General features: G+C 42.9%; 1 protein-coding gene across 1 annotated transcript in view; it reads left to right on the forward strand.

Moving 5' to 3' along the window:
- The first annotated feature begins 2,899 nt into the window (after positions 1-2,899).
- Positions 2,900-21,856, forward strand: part of LOC149783239 (uncharacterized) — a 65,004-nt gene continuing 46,047 nt past the window's right edge. The window contains exons 1-2 of the mRNA XM_089931446.1: positions 2,900-3,098; positions 4,164-4,276. Coding sequence (XP_089787572.1) covers positions 2,915-3,098; positions 4,164-4,276 — 297 coding nt within the window. The 5' untranslated portion in view covers positions 2,900-2,914. The remainder of the gene's footprint in view (positions 3,099-4,163; positions 4,277-21,856) is intronic.

Here is a 21,856-nt window from a genome sequence, read left to right on the forward strand (position 1 = left end):
CTTATCATTCGTTAGTGTCGCTGCCAAAAGTAATGGAATGGGAATTAGACCAGATTCATTATGGAGCTTCTATTGGCTCATTTTCACACTTGTTTTAGAAGTGCACTAAATTGTTTGTACTCGGCAACTTCCACTAAATGAAAAAACACAGTCTGGTCGCTAACAACATCGTTAACATCTTGCTTTTGGAATAATGTCCAATGCGTCACATTTTCTGATGTTTTCCTTGAAATAGTCTTAATTTTTCTGGAAGTCAGTTAAAGCTACTCTTTTGGTAAAACACTAACATGTCATAGATTGGTACAAGTTATATGCATTACTGAATCTCACTTTTAAACAAATATTAATAAGTGAATATATAAATATATACATAAAGCTTTGAGATATATAACTGGATGTTGTAATTAGAATGACACCTAATAGAATTTTCATTCTTTATTGGGAACAAAATGCTGTCAGTAGCCATAATGAAATATCGCAGCGGGAGATTTGTACTTTTGTATTATTTTTGTTATAAAGTATGGAGCCATGGTTTTCAGTGAGGGAAATATCGAGTCAAAATGGCAGGCCATAATTTAGGTATATAGATGCCGGTTCAATGTCTAGCCCAGTAAAATTTCACAACGACGCTTGATGGGCCCGGTAACGTTCTATGAGGATGGACTAGCACTTAACATGGATACAAATGTATTAGGATCTCAGCTTGGTGCGATATGTCAAGTGTGTAGATATGCAAACAGGAACGAGTAGAGACTTGCATGTTGTAAGCTTACAATGTTTTATTGCTGTTATTTATGTATGTTCCCTTGTGCAACAACACCCCATTTTCATAAGTTATTTCTTTTTTGTTTCGTATTCTTGAGCAAGACAATAACATGTCTAAACCATAAGCAACCTGAGCATATGATGTTTTAATTCTTAAAACCTTTGCAGCCCCATCTCCCACGCGAGTATTTTGCATACACGACCAATCACAACCAAACAAGCACAAGCATACACACTTATTTTGTCGAAATTATTTTTTCGCAAATTTCAGCAACTGTCTGAATGAGATCTCGGATAGATTGTATCTGCCTTCCTTAATAAATGGTAATATTTGTGTGACAGTAAAAAAAAATCATCCTCGCTTGTATTTATTTGATTTTGTTTTGAAGCATAAAAATCAAACATCAAAAATAAAAACGAGACAGAAACACATTTAAGTTATTTCAAGCTCGTTCCCGTCATTGTAGTTGTTCGGGTGCACAATGACATCGGTATAGAGGCTGCCTACCGCGAAATCCTTACAACTAGCTTTGCATCGATGATTGCCGCCAGGGACACCATCCTGTGCGAGGGCTTTGAAGTCAATGCACAAACAGCTGGGCTATTAGCTTCTCTACTCTGGAATTAAATCTCGCTCTCGAGATCAAATAGTACTGTGGGAAAGCAATCATACAAAGGACACGATTCATTGGCATAGTATCGATTCTGTCGATAAAGATGCAATGACGCAGATCAGAAAGCTTCGAATTGACGCGTACCGATTCGGATTGGGGTGGGACGAGGGTGCAAATCAGATATACATTGAACATTGGCGGCACCAGATTACCTTAAATCAACCAATGGTCAGCTATGGGTAATTGAACTTTTTCTGTCGGCACAACAGCCAAAGAAACTACCCTCGATTGCTCCTATAATACAGAAGTTGTATTTGGCAAAACGTTATCGGCAATAACCATTCTGTTGAAATGTGTAAAGCTTTCAACATTCGATTTTAGAAAAAGACATAATCCTGTGCCGTATCACAGTGGTCGCAAAATCTGCAAACTCTGCGAACAAAGGGCGTAATGTGCCGCTCTCTGTAAGCATGCTGGCGGGCGTGTTACGGACCTTATTGTTACCGGGTGATCAGGTATCGACGACATTGACCCAGTCATTGACACCAAATCAATGTTTCATATGACCCTACTTAATGAGGAAGTATGCAGTAGCTACACCCAAAGTTCCACAGTCCCCAATACTTTCGCTCGAACAATCTTGGGGTGGAGGCTGAACATTCCTTACAGGCAAACGCCGATCAGCTATGTGCTACATTCAAAAACTATACGCCCGCAGTAAATATGGTGGATTCCGTTGATGCTACACTGGATTCTATGCGTGTCCCAATTCTTTACATTATTTATGTCTGGCCTAAAGCTCGAAAATAACATCATGAAAATTATCACCACAACTCGAACATAAACTGTAATTGACTGATGCTCCAGTACCACACGTCCAGCATGGGTAGATTGCGCACTCTCTTCTAAGGTCTGTCATATGCATGACACAATACAATCCAACACAGTTCATCCCGAACACATCTTTACTCCCAAGTTTCAGCCAAGCACGCCACGCATGCTTTTACCTTGAAACATTATGTCTGCTTGAAATAGTGTACCCTTTTACCCTATTTCTATAAATAAATCCCCACGCAACCCGTGTACGGACTGCCTTAGGAGAAAGACATCATACAGGGACTGACAAATAATGTATGCACCTCTTTACGAGTGAAATAGAGACATACCATGAATTCCACTTTCACGTCAAATACATTATATCAGACATAACAAAGACTTAACCAAGGTCAAAATTCTAAGCTAACTTTATTTGTATAAATGGCTAAATATTTAAGGCAGAGCAGATATACTATCTTTATCTAAAAACGATGTAAGGAAACTTAATTAGAAACATATTTTACTGCATCTTTTGATAGCCTTTCGCAAAGGAGATGATGACAGATGATGCTGAGAGACGATAGCAATGTCTAAGACGACTAGGACACATCCGTCGATCATGAAAAACATAATATATTGTGGGAGGCTAATATTAACTGAATATGAGGCTCTACGTCGGGATTTACTGTTATCTTAAGATCAGTACTACAGAGTGACGCATGCGTAATAACACGAATGCGCAAGTGGCAAGTTTCTACATCAGTGTAACATCTACTAGTATTTGGAAGGCACAGACTGAGAAGAAAATGAGCTTCAAAATCACTTGCATTGGATGGTGTGTGCTTCTTTTAATGGATATAACGATTTATTGCAATGCTGATGATTTGACACATGACTCAACAGGTAAGATGTAGATTTCATGTATACGTTGACAACAGGTAAGCTGTGCGACTTCATTCTTGTATTGACAACAGGTATGCTGCAGGACTTCATTCTCGTATTGAAATGTATTATGTGGATCAATCAGCTGATGACATGTCCATGATAGCTAAACAAGTCTGAACTTTCTTATACTTTACCGCATAACGAATGACGTTTTCATTTATCTCTTTATTCCAGTTGTTTGGTATCAATGAGAAGCCGATTTACTTATGTTTAATAACACACGCATAAGGCTTATATTTTTATAATTAGCGAACAAATGTATAGACATTAAATTTGAATAAAAACGCAGGGAATTTGATATTTAGGTAGTTGTTTTGAGGTCAGTAATTATATTTGTGTATTCAATTTTGAAACAAGATTTGAAACTATAAGTGTTATAACAATGTCCCCGACAAAGAGCACCAGAGAGAGAGAGAGAGAGAGAGAGAGAGAGAGAGAGAGAGAGAGAAGTAGTAATAGTCGTAGGATAAATCATCATCCATTTAACTAACATTTGTTATTTAAAATCGACCGCTCCGCTGGACTAAGTGGATAGAGCGTTCGCCTGGGATGCTGGAATTCCGGGGTCGAACCCAGGCCTTGTCATACCAGAGACTTACAAAAATGGTACTAGCAGCTGCCTCGCCTGGAGCTCAGCATTGAGAGGCTAGTTTTAGAACTGGTCGGCCTGGTGTCAAGATAACGTGATCATGATGCCCCCAGTATTAGGCGTCACTATGAACTGCCACACTGCAGATATCGTAGCGATATAACTGAAAAAGTATTAAAGCCACAATTATAAATCCAAATCACCTTATATATAAAGTGTGTGTGTGTGTGTGTGTGTGTGTGTGTGTGTGTGTGATTGTGTGTTCAAATTATATGCATACATTTAAACGGTATATAAAACAAACCTAACTTAGGTTCTTCTCTCTAACAATTTTTTGTGATCGTGATTGGTGCAGCCTTAAAGACTTTTATAATCAACAATTTTATTTGTCATCGACCTATTTTTTATTACCAAAAATTGTTGTTCTTTGCCAGAGCTAGGTCCGAATTTCCCTGCAGCCCCTGAGAACGTGAAAGCTGTGCAGGTCGGGAATAGCGAGGTTCTTGTCACGTGGGAAATGCCAGAATCTCGTAGAATCCAGCTTCTGGTAGGTTTACAAAATCACCCTAGTACCACTGAAAAGCTCGTTAGCTAACGCTTCCAATTACGGCGCTGAGCATAACAGTTTATGCGTTTGAGAATTCAAATATAAACTTAGTGAGCACGACAATTGAATTGTGTAAAATTTTAGAATGATGAAAGTAGTAAAAAGGGATCCTATAGCGACAATGGGACTTACCATTAAAAACACCCCTGAGAACATATAGCGACTATGGAAATTTAACATGGAGAAAAACCCTGGGAACATATAGCGACAAGGGAAATTGAACATGGGAAGATGGGACTGTTGAGCGTCAAGGGGAAATGGAACAGGGTCGGGACCCTATTTTAATAAGGTCCCGACCTGATGGGTCTCTATTTTTTTGTTTTTGTAAAAAATATAAAAAAATGGGGTAGGCAATTGAAAGTCGATCTCTTTTCGAGAGATTGGAGTGGCCCTGAAAAGGGCCTTTGGGCTTTATCATTATCTTCTTCTTTTATTTCCTCCAATTCTTCCACCAAGTTCTCACATTTTCCATCATTTCTTTCTTCTTCTTCTTCTTCTCCTCCTCCTCTGGCATCCAGTCCGGATGGCCCAAGGCTCTGAACTTTTCCTGGACTTTGATCCAATTCTGATTGAGTCTCTCAAACTCTACCTGTTTCTTTTTGTTTTCCTGATCTTTTCTTTCTTTATTCCATCTCTCTTTAATCTTTTTTACCTCTACCTCCATCACTTTTCTCATTAACTCCTCTCCTTTCTTCAGTCTGTCCAGACCTCTCTCCACAAAAGAGCACTCGGTCCATGCGACATATTTTCAAGAAAGCACCTGACTTTGCTTGCATTGTCAAGTTCTTCCTTTAGGCTTCCCACTCTGACATAGGCAGGATTCATCATACCTCTCAATCTCTTTTCCTCCTCTTCTATCATTCCTGCTACCACTTCTTTTGCTACGTTTAGGCATTTAGCGTAGTCCAGGTACTCTGCTATCTTCCATTCTTTTTCTAGTCTCTCCACTACATATATACCATCCATTATCCAATAGTATATATGTACCAAGTTGTTGAACAGGTTAGATACAGCTACCATTTTCTTTCCGTTATTCCGTAGAACGGTGCGAACGACCAACACTGTGGGTTCTTATACAAAAAGCGCGGACGTGAAGGAAAACATCCCCTAAGACACAAAATTTATATTACCTAGATCATTACTTAAAACGCGCGGACGTGAAGGAAAACATCCCCTACTTTTCTCATTTCATATTATCTATTATCCACATACGTCAACCAGCAATAAACAAACCCCAAATCTACTATTCACACACGCAAAGCATTAAAATCAAATCCCAATAATCTACTATCCACACTAACCTATGCTAGCCCTTATAAACAAACAATCATATACATAAACTCATACACTAGGAAAAAAAAGAGTCAGTGTTTATATTCACATTACTCTACTTACACACATTGGCAAATCGATTACTATTTCTTTTCTAAAGGTTTGGGTAGCCCTGAAAAGGGCTGTTTTTTTAAGAACTCCAGCACACCTGGTTAATGATGGCACCTTCCATGTCTGGCACCACACACACATCTTCTACTCCAATCTTTTCAGTTGACTCGTTTGACTGGGAGCGCAGAGGGAGGATGATTGGCTTCATTACCCCAATCCTCTGTCTCTGGTATCTTGTAAGCCATCCTCTCTCATATTTTCTTTTCCTCCTCCTCTTCCTTTTGTCTTCTCTCTTCTTCTTCTTTCTTTATCCTTGCCTCTTCTACTATGGCCTCCGCGGCCAGTTCATTTACTATGTGCCTGGCATATTCCAGGTGCATCTGGAGTTCTAGCAGTTTCACAATTCTGGTATTCATTGTCTTGTCAACGAATGAACAGGTTAGCTAGACTGTCAAGCGATTTTCAATTTATAGTGAAAGCGCGGACGTGAAGGAAAACATCTAAAACAAAATTTATATTACCTAGATTATGACCAAACAACGCGCGGACCGAAAAGAAACACTCACTCACTTTTTTATACTACCCATCACTATTCTAAAATTTTCATTAATCACTTCAATATACTATTCACATACGCAAAGCAATCAAATCAAACCCCAAATCTACTCTCCACGCACGTCAAACAGCAAAAAATATGACCATTATCTACTATCCACACAAACACATACAATCACACCAGAAAAGAGTTAGTATTTATATTCACACTACTCTACATACACGCATTGGTAAATCGATTGTTATTTCTTTTCTAGAGATTGGGGTAGCCCTGAAAAAGGGCTGTTTTTTTTTTTTTTTTTGCTTGTGTGAAGTTGAAGCTAGGGCGATCTTTTAGTTTCTAAGAATGCGACGTCCTCTGACGATAGACTTTCTGACGATAGGTCTGCTTCTTCGGAAAGAGAAGAAGAACTCTTTGGTGTCGATACGACAATCGACAAAGCCTCTGTCAGGTTCAGGTTCCTGCTGTGCTGTTGTTGCTGTTGCTGCTCTCTCTGCTGTTTCTTAAGTCTGTACTTCTCTGTCCATTCTTCTTACTCCCTCTTCACTTCTTCTCTGAAGAGCTTTTCTATCAGGTCTTCAGTGACTTTTAACATTCTCACATTCTCTATCTCTTCTGGCTTCGGTGTCAGACTGTGTCTGACCCTATGTAAATTCACGTAGGCTTCGTTTAGCTTAGCTAGTTTGGAGCACATCTTCGTAGGAGGATGAGTCAACAATGGATGGTTAGACTGGAGGCAGCCCCGGCTTTAAAGTCAAAGCGCGGACGTGAAGGAAAACATCCCTCCACGGTTTTCGAGCCGGAACTTTCAATGAGTGTCATGAGAGGGATAGTAAGAAGTCAAAGAACAGGAATCAAGATTCTTATAGCCAAACAAACCACAAAGGCATTTTTTTCAAAACACAACATTTTTGTATTCAAAATCACTTAACACTAACAAACAACTCTAACATTTTTTAACATTAATACAACAATATAACATCAAACATTTTTTCAATCATAAACATTTTTTCAACTAACACTCTACTTTAAACAGGGTTGACAACGTTGTGAATGAAATTGTGATTTCCACTGTTGGAAGTCATTAGGCCATTGATGGACACTACGTTTCCTAGCTTGAGAAGAAGAACGAGGATCAAAATGAGTCACTAAATGTTCTAAGGAATAGCCCAGGCTGCGATGATGCAGAAAATACACGCAATATTGTCCGCACACCAAGGAATCTGTGCCTTGTAATTTCACATTATTGAATCGGGTGGTCTGAGCATTTCTTCTCATAAAGTCAATGATATTGTCTTCCAAAGGGGGCAATCCGTACGAATCGAAATATTCCACACATCCTTCTTGAGGACAGTCGACGGCTATCCAATGGGTTCCTGGGCGATGACTGTCGTCCGTGTTGATCACATAAGCTAGATGGTCTTGAGGTTTGCGATGAGGAAGTTCATCTTTAGCACAGACGACAGGATTCCAAGAAGCCGTGTACGAACTGTGGTTCAAAAGGTAATAAAGTTCCCAGGTATCCATGTTTTTTTTCTTCTTCACAGGTAATAATAAGTGATCAATTCGATCCTGACTTTTTGCTTGAAAATGTCTGAGAAATAACCGTTTCTTCGCTTCGTCTCCCCACTCTGATTCAGGACACCTTCGATACGATGAATCTCTTGCGTGGTTAATGGTGGAAAAGAATGTTCACGCAAGTCTTTATACCACTGATGCAACACGACTTCGTCCGAGATGAGACTCCAAGCTTCGTCCAGATACTCGTCCAATTTTTCTTCTTGACTCAGCATCAGGCATTTATCGTGTTGAATTTGACTGGGATGATCGTTTTGACATCCATAGCAATCTTTCTTGATCAATTCCGTCATTTTTTCCACCAAGTGTTTGGCAAAACAGGAGACTAAATGGGCTTCTTGTTCTGGCCATCTCGACTTCATCATGGTAACTTCTTCTTCCACAGTCTCTTCACATTCCATGTCCAAAGTTTCTCCACTAGGTAAAGATTGATAACAGTCTTCCATAGCTTCTAATAGTCTAGAATGACTTCTCTCAAACTGTTGATTTCTATGGTATTATCGAATTCTGCATACAGGATGACGTTCACCGTTACATCAGGGGCTGGGTTTGGAAACTGAATTTCCACTCGAATCTGGCCTGATTTTATAGGGTGGAAATGTCCCTCGTCGCTGCCTTGGTCTGGAGTGAAATCAAAAGCCCACAAAGCATAGCCTCCTGCATAATCCTCGTACGAAATACCGTGACTGGTGTTGGTTCCTAACTGTCCCGTGGCTTCGTACAGGGACAAGTACGATCTCAAGTAATTGTTCTGGGTAAAGTTAGGCTCGAAAGGTCGGGTACACAAGGTCTTGCCATCGCGACTGACTTCAATCTTGGACATGCCAAAGTGTCGAAAGTTGAAAGGATTTTTATCGACAGCTCCGTTGAAGGCCGTATTCTCGACGATACCAAGGATCAAACGTTTGGATAGCTGTCCTTGGAACAGATGATCTTCGATCATGGATCGCTGTCCCCTAGGAATGGTGAAGGTTTTCACTTCCACTCGTCGGATCGGATACTTGGCGGTCGTTCTGCTCAACGTCTGACTGATGTCGTTACCTACTTTAGGTAACACTTCCACACGTCGCACGTAGAGTCTGGCTTCTTGGATGACAGTTTTGTAATCGTTAGTATTAGACAACAGATGGAAAGCGGCACTGGTGCGATTCAGTCTCAGGCGGACATCCACTCCGTTCAGCAAATACTTTTCTTGTAACCACATGTCCAAATGCAAACGATCCATCAGTTCTAAACTACGACTTAGTGCAATTTTCTTTCTTCGTTCTAAGAATCCCGATAAATTTTGATCATCCCCAGCAATTGTAGTGTTGTCGAACTTTGCACCTAATGCGTCAGGCTTCCGTACCACGCAAGCATCCAGATGAGTGTTTTTGGCTTCTTTTCCGCACGTCAAGAGATTTTCCAGGTACGCTCGGTAAGGGTAAGTATCCATGCTGCTGATGACCAGTTTGTTATTCAAATACAAGTCCACTCCACTGAACAAGGAATGCATGAAATTGTTGACGGGAGCTACTCTGGACGTATCAATGAGAGGGTCACCGTCCACTTCGGTTACTTTAACTTTCAAGTACAAGTAACTGCTATTCAGATCGATGTAATCTTCGGGCTGTCCTTTGATTTCAAACTCGATGGGAGCGGAATCCGTCAAAGAGGAGACGGGATGAAATTCCATCCACTGGGATTCTTGCATCGTCATTATGGTGGGTGGCATGGCAAACAGATCCAGTTCCGACTTGGAACAGGCGCAAGACTCTCGGTGCATCATTTTTTCTGTGTCTCAATACTTCAATAATCGAAAACTTCTAACTCTCGAACGGTTCTTCTTTTCTTTGTCTTTCTAGCTTTAGACGTGTGAAGTCTGGTGAAAGGGTGTTTTCTTCGTCGTCTCTTTCTGCCTTGTCCTTGCTGAATGCTTGACTCGGTAGCGTGCAGGGTATTTATAGGTGTTTCTCGTCGGCCTAAAATGTCTTTACCCGTTTGCAACAAGACATTTTTGCCTGCCCTCAAGAAGGCTTCTTTAGGGTTTTGTTTGTCGATGATGACATTTTGGAGAAATTCTTTGCCTTGCGTCAATGCGGCATCTTTCAAGGCGTGCAATCCGCGTGTCACCATCGGTTTCAACACCGGGGCCACCGAACGAAAGGCCGATTTTAACATATCTCCTAAACCGTGTCCTCGCTGTCGTGCAACCCCTCGGTACACTGGATACATGACTTACTTACGAGTCGTGAGAGAACCGTTTTCGAAAATGGAGTTTCACCGTGACTTTCCCTTTGGTGAATGGAATATTTTGTCCCAAATCTCCTTTTATAGCAATGTTGACCGTGTCCAAATAAGACTTGCTGACGGGTAAATAGTGAGGATGTACAAATTCGCGGTGGACGTGATAAGTGTTTCCACCTTCCTTGTCATTGACCGTGGTACTATTCACTTTGAAGGGAATGACACGCAGTAACGGTACGGAGGTGTGTCCCACCACGTAGTACTCCACCACATCGGAACACACGAAGATCAAATTCAGTCCCTGGTTCAGTTCTACCGGGAAACGAAAATACCTCGCAAAATGCTTGTTGTTGTCAATGTCTGCCATGTGAATCTTTTTGGTCAGCTGATCCGTGACCATATTGAGGTCTCCACCCAAAATGTCATTGAATCCAGGGCAAAATTTAATACGTATACTTTTTTCCTCACTTTCAAATTTAATGAGTAGACGATGAGACAGTTTTTGGTACTCAATGGTGACACGTTTTTTTAGTCCGGTCAGAACTTTGTCAAATGCTGCATAGAATTTGTCAGCGATGGCCTCCACCACATGTTGACCACTAAAATAATGGCCTGGGTTAATCTTAAAGTGATAAACGTAAAAAGGAGGAGAAGTGTCACTGATGCTGCGGGGTAGTGCGGTCTTCGCAAGAAGTGATTTATGTTGATTAGTGGTCGTCATGGTTTGCTGCACCGTTTGGTTCAGAATTTCGACGTCAAAAAAGTTTTGAGTTTCAGTGATGTTTTTGATTTGTGTTGGGCAAATCATTTCTACCAAAGCCACTTCCCAATGGGCTTCGTGATCTAATGGAATGGCCTGAGGTAATTTCGCCGTGTAACAGCACAACGAGTTGTTGGGAAACACCTCCATGGAACTGTCACTGGGTAAGGTTAAGTAAAATTGGTTTTGGTGACTCATAATTCCAGAGTTCTGTGGCTGTCCGAGGGGTTACTGGACGTCAGAGGCGTGTCTCCGCTCAAAATGGGGTTATTGTTGTTGTTGGAGTGGTGACTGACACTGGCACTGGACACAAGGTTCCCGTTGTTCCCGTTCGAGGAGAATTTCAGAGAGGGATTGGGAAGTAGGTAACCGATGCAACTGCTTAATAAAGTGGTCCACAATTGTTTGTCTCCTTGTTGCAAATTCAAATTGGCGATGGCTGCCCCGATGACACAATACACTACGAAGATTTGGCAGAAAAAGACGATTTGCGGCTTCTGCGTTCGAGAATGCTTTCGATGTCGTACACGTCGTCTTCTTTTTTGGTGACACTTTGTAACTCGAGCAAATAAAACGTTCCTTTGAGCACTTCTCCGTTCATGTCTTCCAATTTATAGACGGCAGGATGACGGCCATGCACTCGCCCAGTGACACGAAACAATTCGGTCGTCCAGTTAGGTAAGTAACCTTTGTCGAAAGTGCGTTTGGTTTTGCCAATGCGTACCCAATCTCCTACGGCCAACACTCCACTTTTGTTGGGGACAGCCCTCGTCGGGGACGTACCAAACAGGCGCTCAAACACCAACACTTCGTTTTCGGGAGTCACTTCTTGCGGGGCACGTCCGATGCTTCGATGGTAAGATTGGTTGTACGCTTGCACCAGGTGCGGTAAGATGTCGATGTACTACAGAGTGTGGTGATGCGTAAATTATTTCCACATGCGTTCTTTCAAAGTGCGTTGAAAACGTTCCACGATGCTGGCTTTGGTTTCGGGATTCTCGGTGGTAAAAAAATGAATGTCACGTTTCTTTAATTCTTTTTGGAAAGCTTGGTTCAGAAATTCGGTACCTTTGTCCGTTTGCCATCGAAGAGGGTGACGACCGCTTTGTTTCAACACTCGTTGCAGGGCTCGCACTAACTCGCTGCTCGATTTGGAAGTCAAGGGTACGACCCAGGCAAATTTGGAAAAGACGTCGATGACACAAAACAAATATTTGTAGCCACGATTGTAGCTTGCCAAATGAGAGACATCGGCTAAATCGGCTTGCCATTGATGATCGATGCCTTCCACTCGGGTGCGACTTCTGGCAAACTTGCGTCGAATGGGTTTGTGTAAAGTGTAGGTAGCTTGTTCTTGTAACCATCGTTGCACTTGAGGTAAACGGAGACTTTTCAGCCGCGTTTTGGCAGCACGATACAATTTTTGAACTCCTGCGTAACCTGCAGGATGGGAGGGATCGTAGTAAATGCTGGCTAACACCTTCTCCATTTTTTTGTGTTAATAAATTACCCACTCTTCGGTGATGCTACTTTGAGTGGGACGAAAGGGTGGTTTGGAAACGGATTTACGTGTCCGATGGGCTACGGGAGTAGAAGTCGAAGGTAGTGGTGGTCGAGGTGGCAATGGAATATCTTTGGTCTTCTTTTCTTTTTTCACTTCTGGTTTCCCTTCTTTCTTTTTCACTTCTGTCGAAGGAGGAGTGGACATCATCTTTTTAACCCAAGCTTTCATTTCTTCTCGTTGGGGTGTGGGGGACGGGGTCAACAAGGATGCTGCAATCTTACTTGAAATGGGAACTGCTGACGGTGTTTGAAACACTTCTCGCATCTCTTCTTCCTCAGGTCTTCGTGGGGTAGCATCTCTGGTGACCCCATGGGGATGGTAGTAGTGGTGGTGGTAGTGATGATGGTGCTGGACTTTTCATCAAGGTCTTAAAATCTTTCAGAGTGGGTAGAGCTGTTTCGTCTAAAGCTTTCTGGTGAAAGAGTTGCAGTCGTTGCAAGAGTTGGCCGTACTTTTGCGATTTTTCTGTTTCGGACAAATCTTGGCGATCCATCAAGGACTGCAATTCGTGTTGTAACTGGGACATCTCGCTCAAATTGGGATTGGGAGGTAAATGCGGGGTGTGTTGTTCTTGCCAACGATGGTATTCCATCCATCGTTTGTAAGGCACAAAAGCTAGTTTTCGTCCTTCCATGGGGTTGTTAAGGGTCGATTCTGAGATCTTGGGACTTCAGAAGGCCTTTTTATCTTGCTCCCACCAGTCCTCCCAACATGGTTCCCAAGACTCCTTTCAGTAAGGGGCCTAACAAGAGGGGTAAAATGCCTCCACGTTGGACCAACATCTTCTTCTTTTGACGAAAGGGATTTTTTTTAACCATTTGGCGAAGAACGTGACGATGTTTGCCTAAGCATTGTTTCTGGTGTTTGGACAAAGGGATCGTGCCTTTCAAGACGTTTAAACAACATTCGCAAACAGTATTGATGACCTCTTTGGAGGCTGATTGAATGAGTTTTTTTCGTAGGGGTGGAGAAGCTTTGGACAGGACAGATAACATGTCCCCATGTTTGACTAAACGAGGAGGCAGTCCTTTCCTTTTCTTTCCTTGGGGTTGTTTAGAAGAGGGATGTTTTCTGGAGGGTGACATAGCTGAGTCTTCAGCACCAAAAACACTGATACCCCTACTTAGTCACAGGCCATTTTTATGCTGGAACGCGTCGCCACTGGTTGTCTTTACGGCGTATCAACTTCAGGACAGGCATGACACGTCGTGCAGGGGTACGTAATGGACTAAATCGAGCCAATTCTTGCTTGGACAAATCCAGTAAACTTTGTGACATGCCCGATCTCTCTTGAACTTTGATTTTGGGAGAAGGTACTTTATGAGCAGCGGACACTGCCGCTAAATTGGAGGGACCTGCCACTGGGGAAGTTCTTGGGGTCATCAACGGAGATGTTCTTGGTGTGATCAACGTCTCCAAGTACTCTTGAGTTCTTGGTGACATCAACGGGGAAGTGAATGAACCTGAGGCTACCGGAGACGCGGTCACCGCCTTTGCAGGTCGTGGTTTCCGAGTGTAAGGTTTCGTCCTGGCCTAAGTGCCTCTCTTGCGACTAGTTTTCTTCTGTGGACTTTTCTTTTTCTGGGGACTTTTTCTCTGTTTCTTTTTCTGGGGGCTTCTTTTCTTTTCCGGGGTGGTGTCTGGTAAGAGGAGGGTCCCGCCACTGGAGAAGTTCTTGCAGATACGGGTCTCCTTGGGGATTTGGTCTTGACACCGTGGCTCTTTTTCTTCTTCTTGGAGCTTCGTTTGACTTTTTTCTTTGGGAGAAGTTTGGGAGCATTAGGATCCCATCTTAAGAGAGAGCGAATGATGACCCCTCCTAGAGTACCGCTCCCTCCAGGTTTCAAAATGATTTGTTTTTTGGTTTGAGGGCTTTTAAACAAGATCACGTAATGTGCATTGAGACTGATGGTGCGATGGGCTTTACTTTGTTGAAACAAATCTTGGGTGATGTAAACGACACTGGCATTACGATGATGCCCTTTGCGCGTGAACCACAGTTTAATTTCTTCTTCGTCTTCTCCTAACATGTCGTCGAAAATGACCAAATGGGTTTGACGGGAGTCAGAGACGATGCCATCGTCTTCTTTAGGAATGCCTTCCACAAACACGATGGAATCGCCTTGACTTTCTCGCAAGAGGCTGTACGCCGATTGCCACTCTTTGGAACACCACACGATGCGTTGAGGTGGTCGATCGATCAAATGATGTTTATGTTCGATCAAACGTTTGACAAATTCGGTTTTGTCTGAACCGCTAGGTCCAGCAATGAGCATGTTAAAGGGATGGCGAAGATACAAAGCCTCCCAACTGGCACGATCTAAGTGTTCGTCGATGACTTTGACAGTGGAGGAAGAGGGAACAGAGACAGCAGAGGTAGCCATAGTGTTAGGAATGTCACTTGTGACACGAAAACAAACAGGACAAGAGTTTATATACTTTTTTCAGGACACGTTTATTGAATGTTTCAAATATGAACAACACGAAAGACAAAAATACATAAAAGCCAAATAGTTATGTACAGGAATAAAAAACACATCAAAACGATCAAAGTGAAATATAAACAAGTCTCTGTACAACATGTTTTGGGTAACCAAGATGTCCTAGGGACAGTGTGTAATGTTCTTACAGTCTCTACATGAGGTATTGTCAGACAAGTGTCCTCCCGGAATGACCTTTCAGGAATGTCCATGACAGTCCTGTCCTGACGCGAGTGGTTGTTCTCGGTGACGGTTTCTTCTGGCACTGTCACTAACACAGGTTGAAAAGTAACTTTTTTCCTTGAACAACTCTTGTGCATACTGGGCCACTTCTTGGGTCCAAGCCTCAAAACCCCCCTTTTTCCAGTCACGAACATCTGTCCAATGGGGGTGTAAGTCACAAGCTACACACACATCGTGATACACGTCTTCGGTAGCTAAAAGTTCACAAATCTTTTTTTCCTGTTGAGGTCGAGAAGTATCCAGATGAAAAAGCAAGGCTTTGAGCAAAAGGAGTCTTTCGTGACCATTTAAGGCCATTGGGGTGGTAAGTACTGATCGTAAAGAGTCCACAAGGAATCGGCTGGTAAACGAAATCCCAGAAAACAAGTCACTAAGACACACACTTTGCGTCGTCCCAAATTGAATGGATACAGTTCTTGTAATAATTGATGGCAATGATCCACGGTTTGAATATGGTCATTGAGTTCCTTCCACGGAATCTGTTCAATCACTTGTGACATAAGCCGTGGCATGGATTCCTGATTTTATAGTCTCTTTATTTCGGAAGCAATAAAGGTACTTTCTAACTAGACATCTTCGTTCTCCAGTAGGGAATCTAAATCTTGCATACTGTAACCTACACTTCAGAGTTTGTCTAGATGTTTCGTCTTCCGCTAAGCAGATTCCACGTAAAATATGTTGGTAATCCTTTAACTCGTCTTCCTCAATACGTTGCTCTAGGTGACTCTCGAAGTAACCAAAATTACGAACATTTAGTTCATTCACTAACTGAAAGTGATGAACCACGTCTGACCACTGAAACAATTTCTGACGAATCAGTCCTCTTATACCATTCAGGTACCAGTGGTTAAAGATCTGCTGACGTAACGGATGCAATTGTTCTTTACGTTTGACTTGTATTTTGACCAGCTCTCGGTAAATGCGTTCTCTCAACTCCACAGGCAATGCACGAATGTTCTCTTGTAAAGTATTCATGAATAGGTCATACTAAATCCTCTTTCTGACACAAGAAATGTACCGTTTGGACAGACATGGTTTTACTTCAGTGTCGAATTTAAATCGTTTAGTCACTAATTTACACATTACAATTCGTTCAGAAGTTTCCTCTTTCACTAAGTTGACGTTGTGTAAAAGATGTTGGTAATTCGTTAACTCTTCCTCTGGAATTCGATGCAGTAAGTTTACAATGTAGTAAATAGAATCATCAATAGCAAACCAATCCTTTTTAAAACTAGGGGGTCGTTGATCAATGTCTGTCCAATGGAACACTTTCAACTGAATCAGTCCTTGCATAGCATTCAGGTACCAGTGGTTCAAACACCGGTGACGTAACGGATGCAATTGTTCATTACGTTTGACTTGTATTTTGACCAGCTCTCGGTAAATCCGTTTTCTCAACTCCACAGGCAAAGCAAGAATGTTCTCTAGCAATGCATCCATGAATAGGTCTGTCCGTACAATTCACAATCTTCTCCTAGAGCAAAAGTAATCCACATAGTGAGTAATTTCTGGCCACTGCCATTCAGGGTAACGTCCAAGAATGTCATTGAACTCTTTTAATGTAAATAGTCTAGAGTAATATAATAGGACGAATGCACACTTGACCCAGAGAAATCTAACACACTGGTTGACTTTTTTCACTTTCCTCTTGTGAATTTCTCGGCACAAAAGTTCTACAGTCACCCATTGAGATTTCACTCCGGCAAACCCCTGCCAAACGTCCTTGTAAATCTTCTCTTGCAGTTCTTTAGGTAATGATTCAATATCGTTTTTGAAATGAAGTTTAAATACTGGTCTCGGTGATGTCCAACATTTGACTCCTAACCAATCTGGTTTCTTCTTCGTCAACGACATGGTAAGTTACTGCAATGTCTCGGTCCCACTAAGGGTAAGTAATGACAATTCGGTGACCATCGAGCATGTTCTACGTAGGCCGAATCTTGCGGTTCCCAGTGGTATAGTGACACACCGCAACTGGAGCACTTGACTTTATCCCCTTCGCCCATGTGGTAAAATCCGGCTCTGGCTAATTCTTCGGGGGTCGGTCCTCCCAGATACTTAGGCCATTTTCCTTTGAACGATTGAAGACGATTTTCAAAGTCGCAGTATTCCGACAAACGCACAGGGAACGAATATTCGTCTTTCACAGGTTCGTTTCGATGAGGTTTGGGTGACATGGACAGGAGTTTGCTCAGGGCTGGATGACATCCGTAGGGAGGTAGACGTGAAGGTGGACATTCACCTTTAAAACGAAACCCAGTAAAGTGTCCAAGAGGACGAGCGGCATCGCTTTCGCATCCCTCAGGTTTGACACGCACAGCATCACTTTCCATGATATGGGCAGTGAGAACAAAGTTCCCATGATGCTTTACGGCATCGCTAAGGTCACAGCGTACAGCATCGTTCCTATCGCAAGGCTCACAATCGCATTCCACTTCAGAAGCCCCAAACTTGAATTGTGCCTGTCTGAACTTGTTTTGTGTTTCTCTGAAAGTATTCATCTTGTTCGCTTGGTCTTGGTAGTCAAAATGAACTATCGATCTTGACCATAGCCCCTTTTTATACTAGTCGCAATGCAGTCTCAAGCTTGTACATCGTTCTTTTTTTATGTTTAGTTTTGGAAGGTACCGTCTCTAAGGTGCCGTCATAATTGTACCATAGTGAAAGGGGTGGAAAGGCCATAGAAAGGTAAGGGCAGTGCGTAGACCATCGAGTATGTTCCAGAATAACTGAATCTTTATAGATACATAGATCCATTCGTAACTTCAGTCCGCAAGCGAAACACTGTAGACAAATCCTGTTCTAGCTAAAACATGCGAAGAAGGTAATCCTTCCCTATCCGTAGGCCATGCTTGAAACGTGTCCAATCGACGGGCACAATTACAATAGTCAGGTAAGAAGACCGGAAAATGGTAGGGTTTGAACTTGGAGTTCTCACTGGATTCTTGCTGTGGTGAAGTCATCCTTCTGGTGGCTATCCTCTTACAGCCAATGTTTAATACCGACATGTCCATACGGTAAGGTAAAATGATTGGGAAGTCGAACTCGCTTCTGGTACACGATTTGATAGACTTTTTCCAAGGGTCGACTGACGATGTGGTGAGTGAGTAAACGTACAATCTTGTTCGGTTGATAGGTGATCACTTTAAAGTGTTCATCTTCTCTAGACTGCAAGGCTTCTTTCAATACTCCAAAGTTCACCACTCGACTGGTACGATAATTCAGAGTGAATCCTTTCACTTTACACTTCGTGTGCACTTCTCCTTGTTTGTCCCGGTATTCGTAGCCGTAATTTGTGGGACCGTCACTGACAAAACTTAGAATCTTGTCGTCGGGGTGCTCGTCTGTCCAGGCTCCTAAACGGTCTCCTTCGATATCAGGGTGCTGTTGACTCGGGTGATGGATGTAAATGCAACTGCCCGTGTCAAAGTACAGGACGCGTTCCCCTAACAGTTCTAAAGCTTCGTACAATTTTAAGCGAGCAGGAGCTGTCACGTAAGCCGCAATGATGACATTTCCAAAAGGGTCGCCTTGTACAAATTCCAGATCTTCTTCGTAATTCACTAAGATCAAATTTTCGCGAACGACGTCCACGTGTTTCATGCATTTGGTTTTGTCGTGAATCATCTGGAAGTAGCGGAAAGGTTCTATCAAATATTCCGTCTTAGGTAAACACGGGCGTTGTGCCATTTTACCCCACAAGCAATTTAACATCACTTTGGCAAACGATCGCCTGCCTTCGTTTTTCTCGATGTGATCTAAAGTGATGCCTTCTTGTACCCAGTATTTCTCTTTGAATGTATTTTGGTCTTCGTGAGTGTGACACCAGGAAGGATAGCCGCTGGCTTCTTACTTCAGTTTCAAAAAGGCATTCACGTAGTCTGCGAAAATGCCTTTCTGCGTGGGGTCACCCTTGTGGTATTGTTGTGTCTTGGGAAAGTGACAAATTTCGTACACTTCTAACAGTTGGTATCCCATGTCCAGAGCTTTGAACAATTCTACGCCGACCCAGGTAAGACGGGATGGTATAGGTTCGTGGGAGGCAAAACTTTGCACTTGATCAAGCCTTCGTATTGTCGAATGTTTTTCAGGTCGATGTGTTCCGTCAGCAATTGCGGGTGCCCTGCAGGAAAGCGACAATATTTGCACACGTAGGGATACAGCGAACACACGTCCAAGTATTTGATTTCTTCTCCTTTCTCTTCGTCGGCTTGGTACAGCAAACAGGTGGCATTGGTCCTTCCTCCGTACAAACTATCCCTGGGGTTCAGGGGGTCCATGAACTGGTAACTTTCCACGAGGCGTTTAAACTCGGGATCGGTTTTCAAACGGTGATCGTATTCGTGTTCCCACATTTCCACCACTTGGCATCCTTACAGTTCTAACTTTAGGCGTCGCTGACAAGTGTCCTGGTACAAGTCTTCCATGGTTCGTTGTAAAAACTGATTTTTAGTGCCACGGTCAGGGTAACAGACCGGACATCGTGAAATAAGCAACCGTTAAATTCGTACACGATCTTAGGGTTTTCTAAGTCCCAGCCATCGACCGAATGCGTTCCGATGGTCTTTTCGCCTCCTCCGTTGCGGGCATGCTGAATCAACTTGTCTTCCTTGTCGCACAAGTAATGTAACCATCGTGGGGCTTTGACCGAGTATTGACATTTGACATAGTTGGTCGTTTGAGGACTGATGACAGCCACGGTGTTTTCAGGCATGAATCGTTGGTGCTACACTAAGGAACACGCTTTGGCAATGGTGCAAGCTTCTTTCAAAGGATCGACCCCTCCGTGTTCTATGAACAGTTCTCAAAATTTTCCACAGCAACGCCGTAAGATGTCCACGTCGGAACGACAATACCTTAGCATTTCTTCCTGAAAGTCGAAAGGGTCTGAGGTGTGAGCCTGGTACCAAGCGTAGAAAGCTTCTCGTTGTTCGGTACGCATGTTGTCGGGGTCGTAATAGTGAGCCTCAGGCAAATGGGGTAGAACGGCGTGTTGATTGGCTTCCGTATTGAAAAAGTGTGGAAAGTACCCTTTTGCCATTTCTGTCATTCCAAACGTTTTAGGCATTCGACTCAAAGGCATGGCCAAGTAACTCATCGAATCTTTAAACTGTACTTGTCCCTCTTGCATGAAAATGATTTTGGCTCCGTTCAAAGTGACTTTAGGACGTTCGGTGCCATGTTCTGTATAGTATCTGAGAATAAACTGTCCATCGTATCCGGAGAAGTTGTGAGCCATCACCGTGGCATGACGATGACAATCTCCGTAACGTTCGATGTCCTCTTGGCTCCACGTCTTGTCGATGGGGTCTAAGACCATTCGGGCGAAATCGGCTAGCGTGTTCGGTCCCCGAAAGATTTTTTCACGCTCTCCAGGAATCTTGCTGCACTGAGGGCAATGACTCACGATAGGTTCTTGAATGCACTTCTCGCACGCTCGATGAGCCACGCAGAAATTAGGAATGTGAATGCCAGTCTGTTGCATGCATTAGAAATAAAAAAAGATGAAATTGCCTTTCTTCTTCTTGTGACCATCTTCTTTCTGTGGTTGGGGTTGGTATTTTTGCACGTAGCATTGGTGTTCCAAGTCCACGATTTGGTGACAAATGTGACATTTTTTCTTTCCTGAACATACGTGTGCCTTGGTATTGTTGGTACGTATGCCTTGTCCACACGCGGGGCACAATCTCAGCAGTTGACAAGCGCATTTCTTCTGTGAACCTTGTGTTTTGAAATGTTGCTGGTAACAGGCAGGGCTGACAAACGTGCGCAGACAAGCAGGACAATGCACTGGTTCTTGCCCTTCGCCCAGACAGGGTGGAGAGGCCAAACATCCTGAGCATTTCGATTCACAATGCTTGTGTTGCTCTCGATTGTTATAGCCATAGTCACATTTCTCACAGTAATAACCGTATCCCAGGAATCCAGTGATACTGGCAATGGTATCAAAATGGTCATCGTGATGACAGAGGTGAATGTATTTTCCGTCCTTAAAGTCTTGGCCTCGAAACAACAGAGATCCGCGTATTTCTTGAGGGTGCACTTTCAAGGTGTAGCGTGGAGCTAGGACATCTTGCAATGTTTGCATCTCAGGAATGCCACAGGGTTTGTCTTTGGACAGGCCAGCTTGTTGCAACAGGAGTTCTGCTTCGTTTCGTTGTTTGGCTCGGTCGGATCGTTGAATAGTTTTCCAGGTTCTTTTCCATTCTACCGTGTCGTTCTTATCGACATAGGTACGTCCCACCACGATAGCTCTGGCTAAATACATCTGGTCTTGAGAATTGTGAATTTGGACGAGGCTACGCTTAATGCTGCGAAGCTCATTCACCAATAACATCTTCTTGCGTCCAGTCCCTTGAGGAGGAGAGACGTGGGTCATGTCCAGTGTGGCTTTTCCATCGGTGATGTCAAACTGGTCATTGGATTGTTTTACGTGTTGAATCTTGTCCATGACTTTGGAAGCGGTCAATTCTGCAGGGGTGCTAAACTCGATCCGAACAGGAGATTTCAGACCGTCGTGTTGTATGGAAAGTCTCAAACGATCGTCTTCTTTGGGTTGACATTGTTGCTTGAGTGTGGTAAGTAAAGAATCCTACACCCGGTGATGAACCCTTCTGCTTTCTCCAACGGTACTTGAAATCTTTAAACTTCACTGTGTATTTGTAAGCCGTGGTTCTAAATTTTCTAGAGGAGCGCTTTTCTGTCTCTCGAATGGAATAGTATTTTTCAG

The sequence above is a fragment of the Sinohyriopsis cumingii genome, chromosome 14, assembly GCF_028554795.1.
Source record: "Sinohyriopsis cumingii isolate HCF-2022 chromosome 14, ASM2855479v2, whole genome shotgun sequence".
NCBI classification, from domain to species: Eukaryota; Metazoa; Mollusca; class Bivalvia; order Unionida; family Unionidae; genus Sinohyriopsis; species Sinohyriopsis cumingii.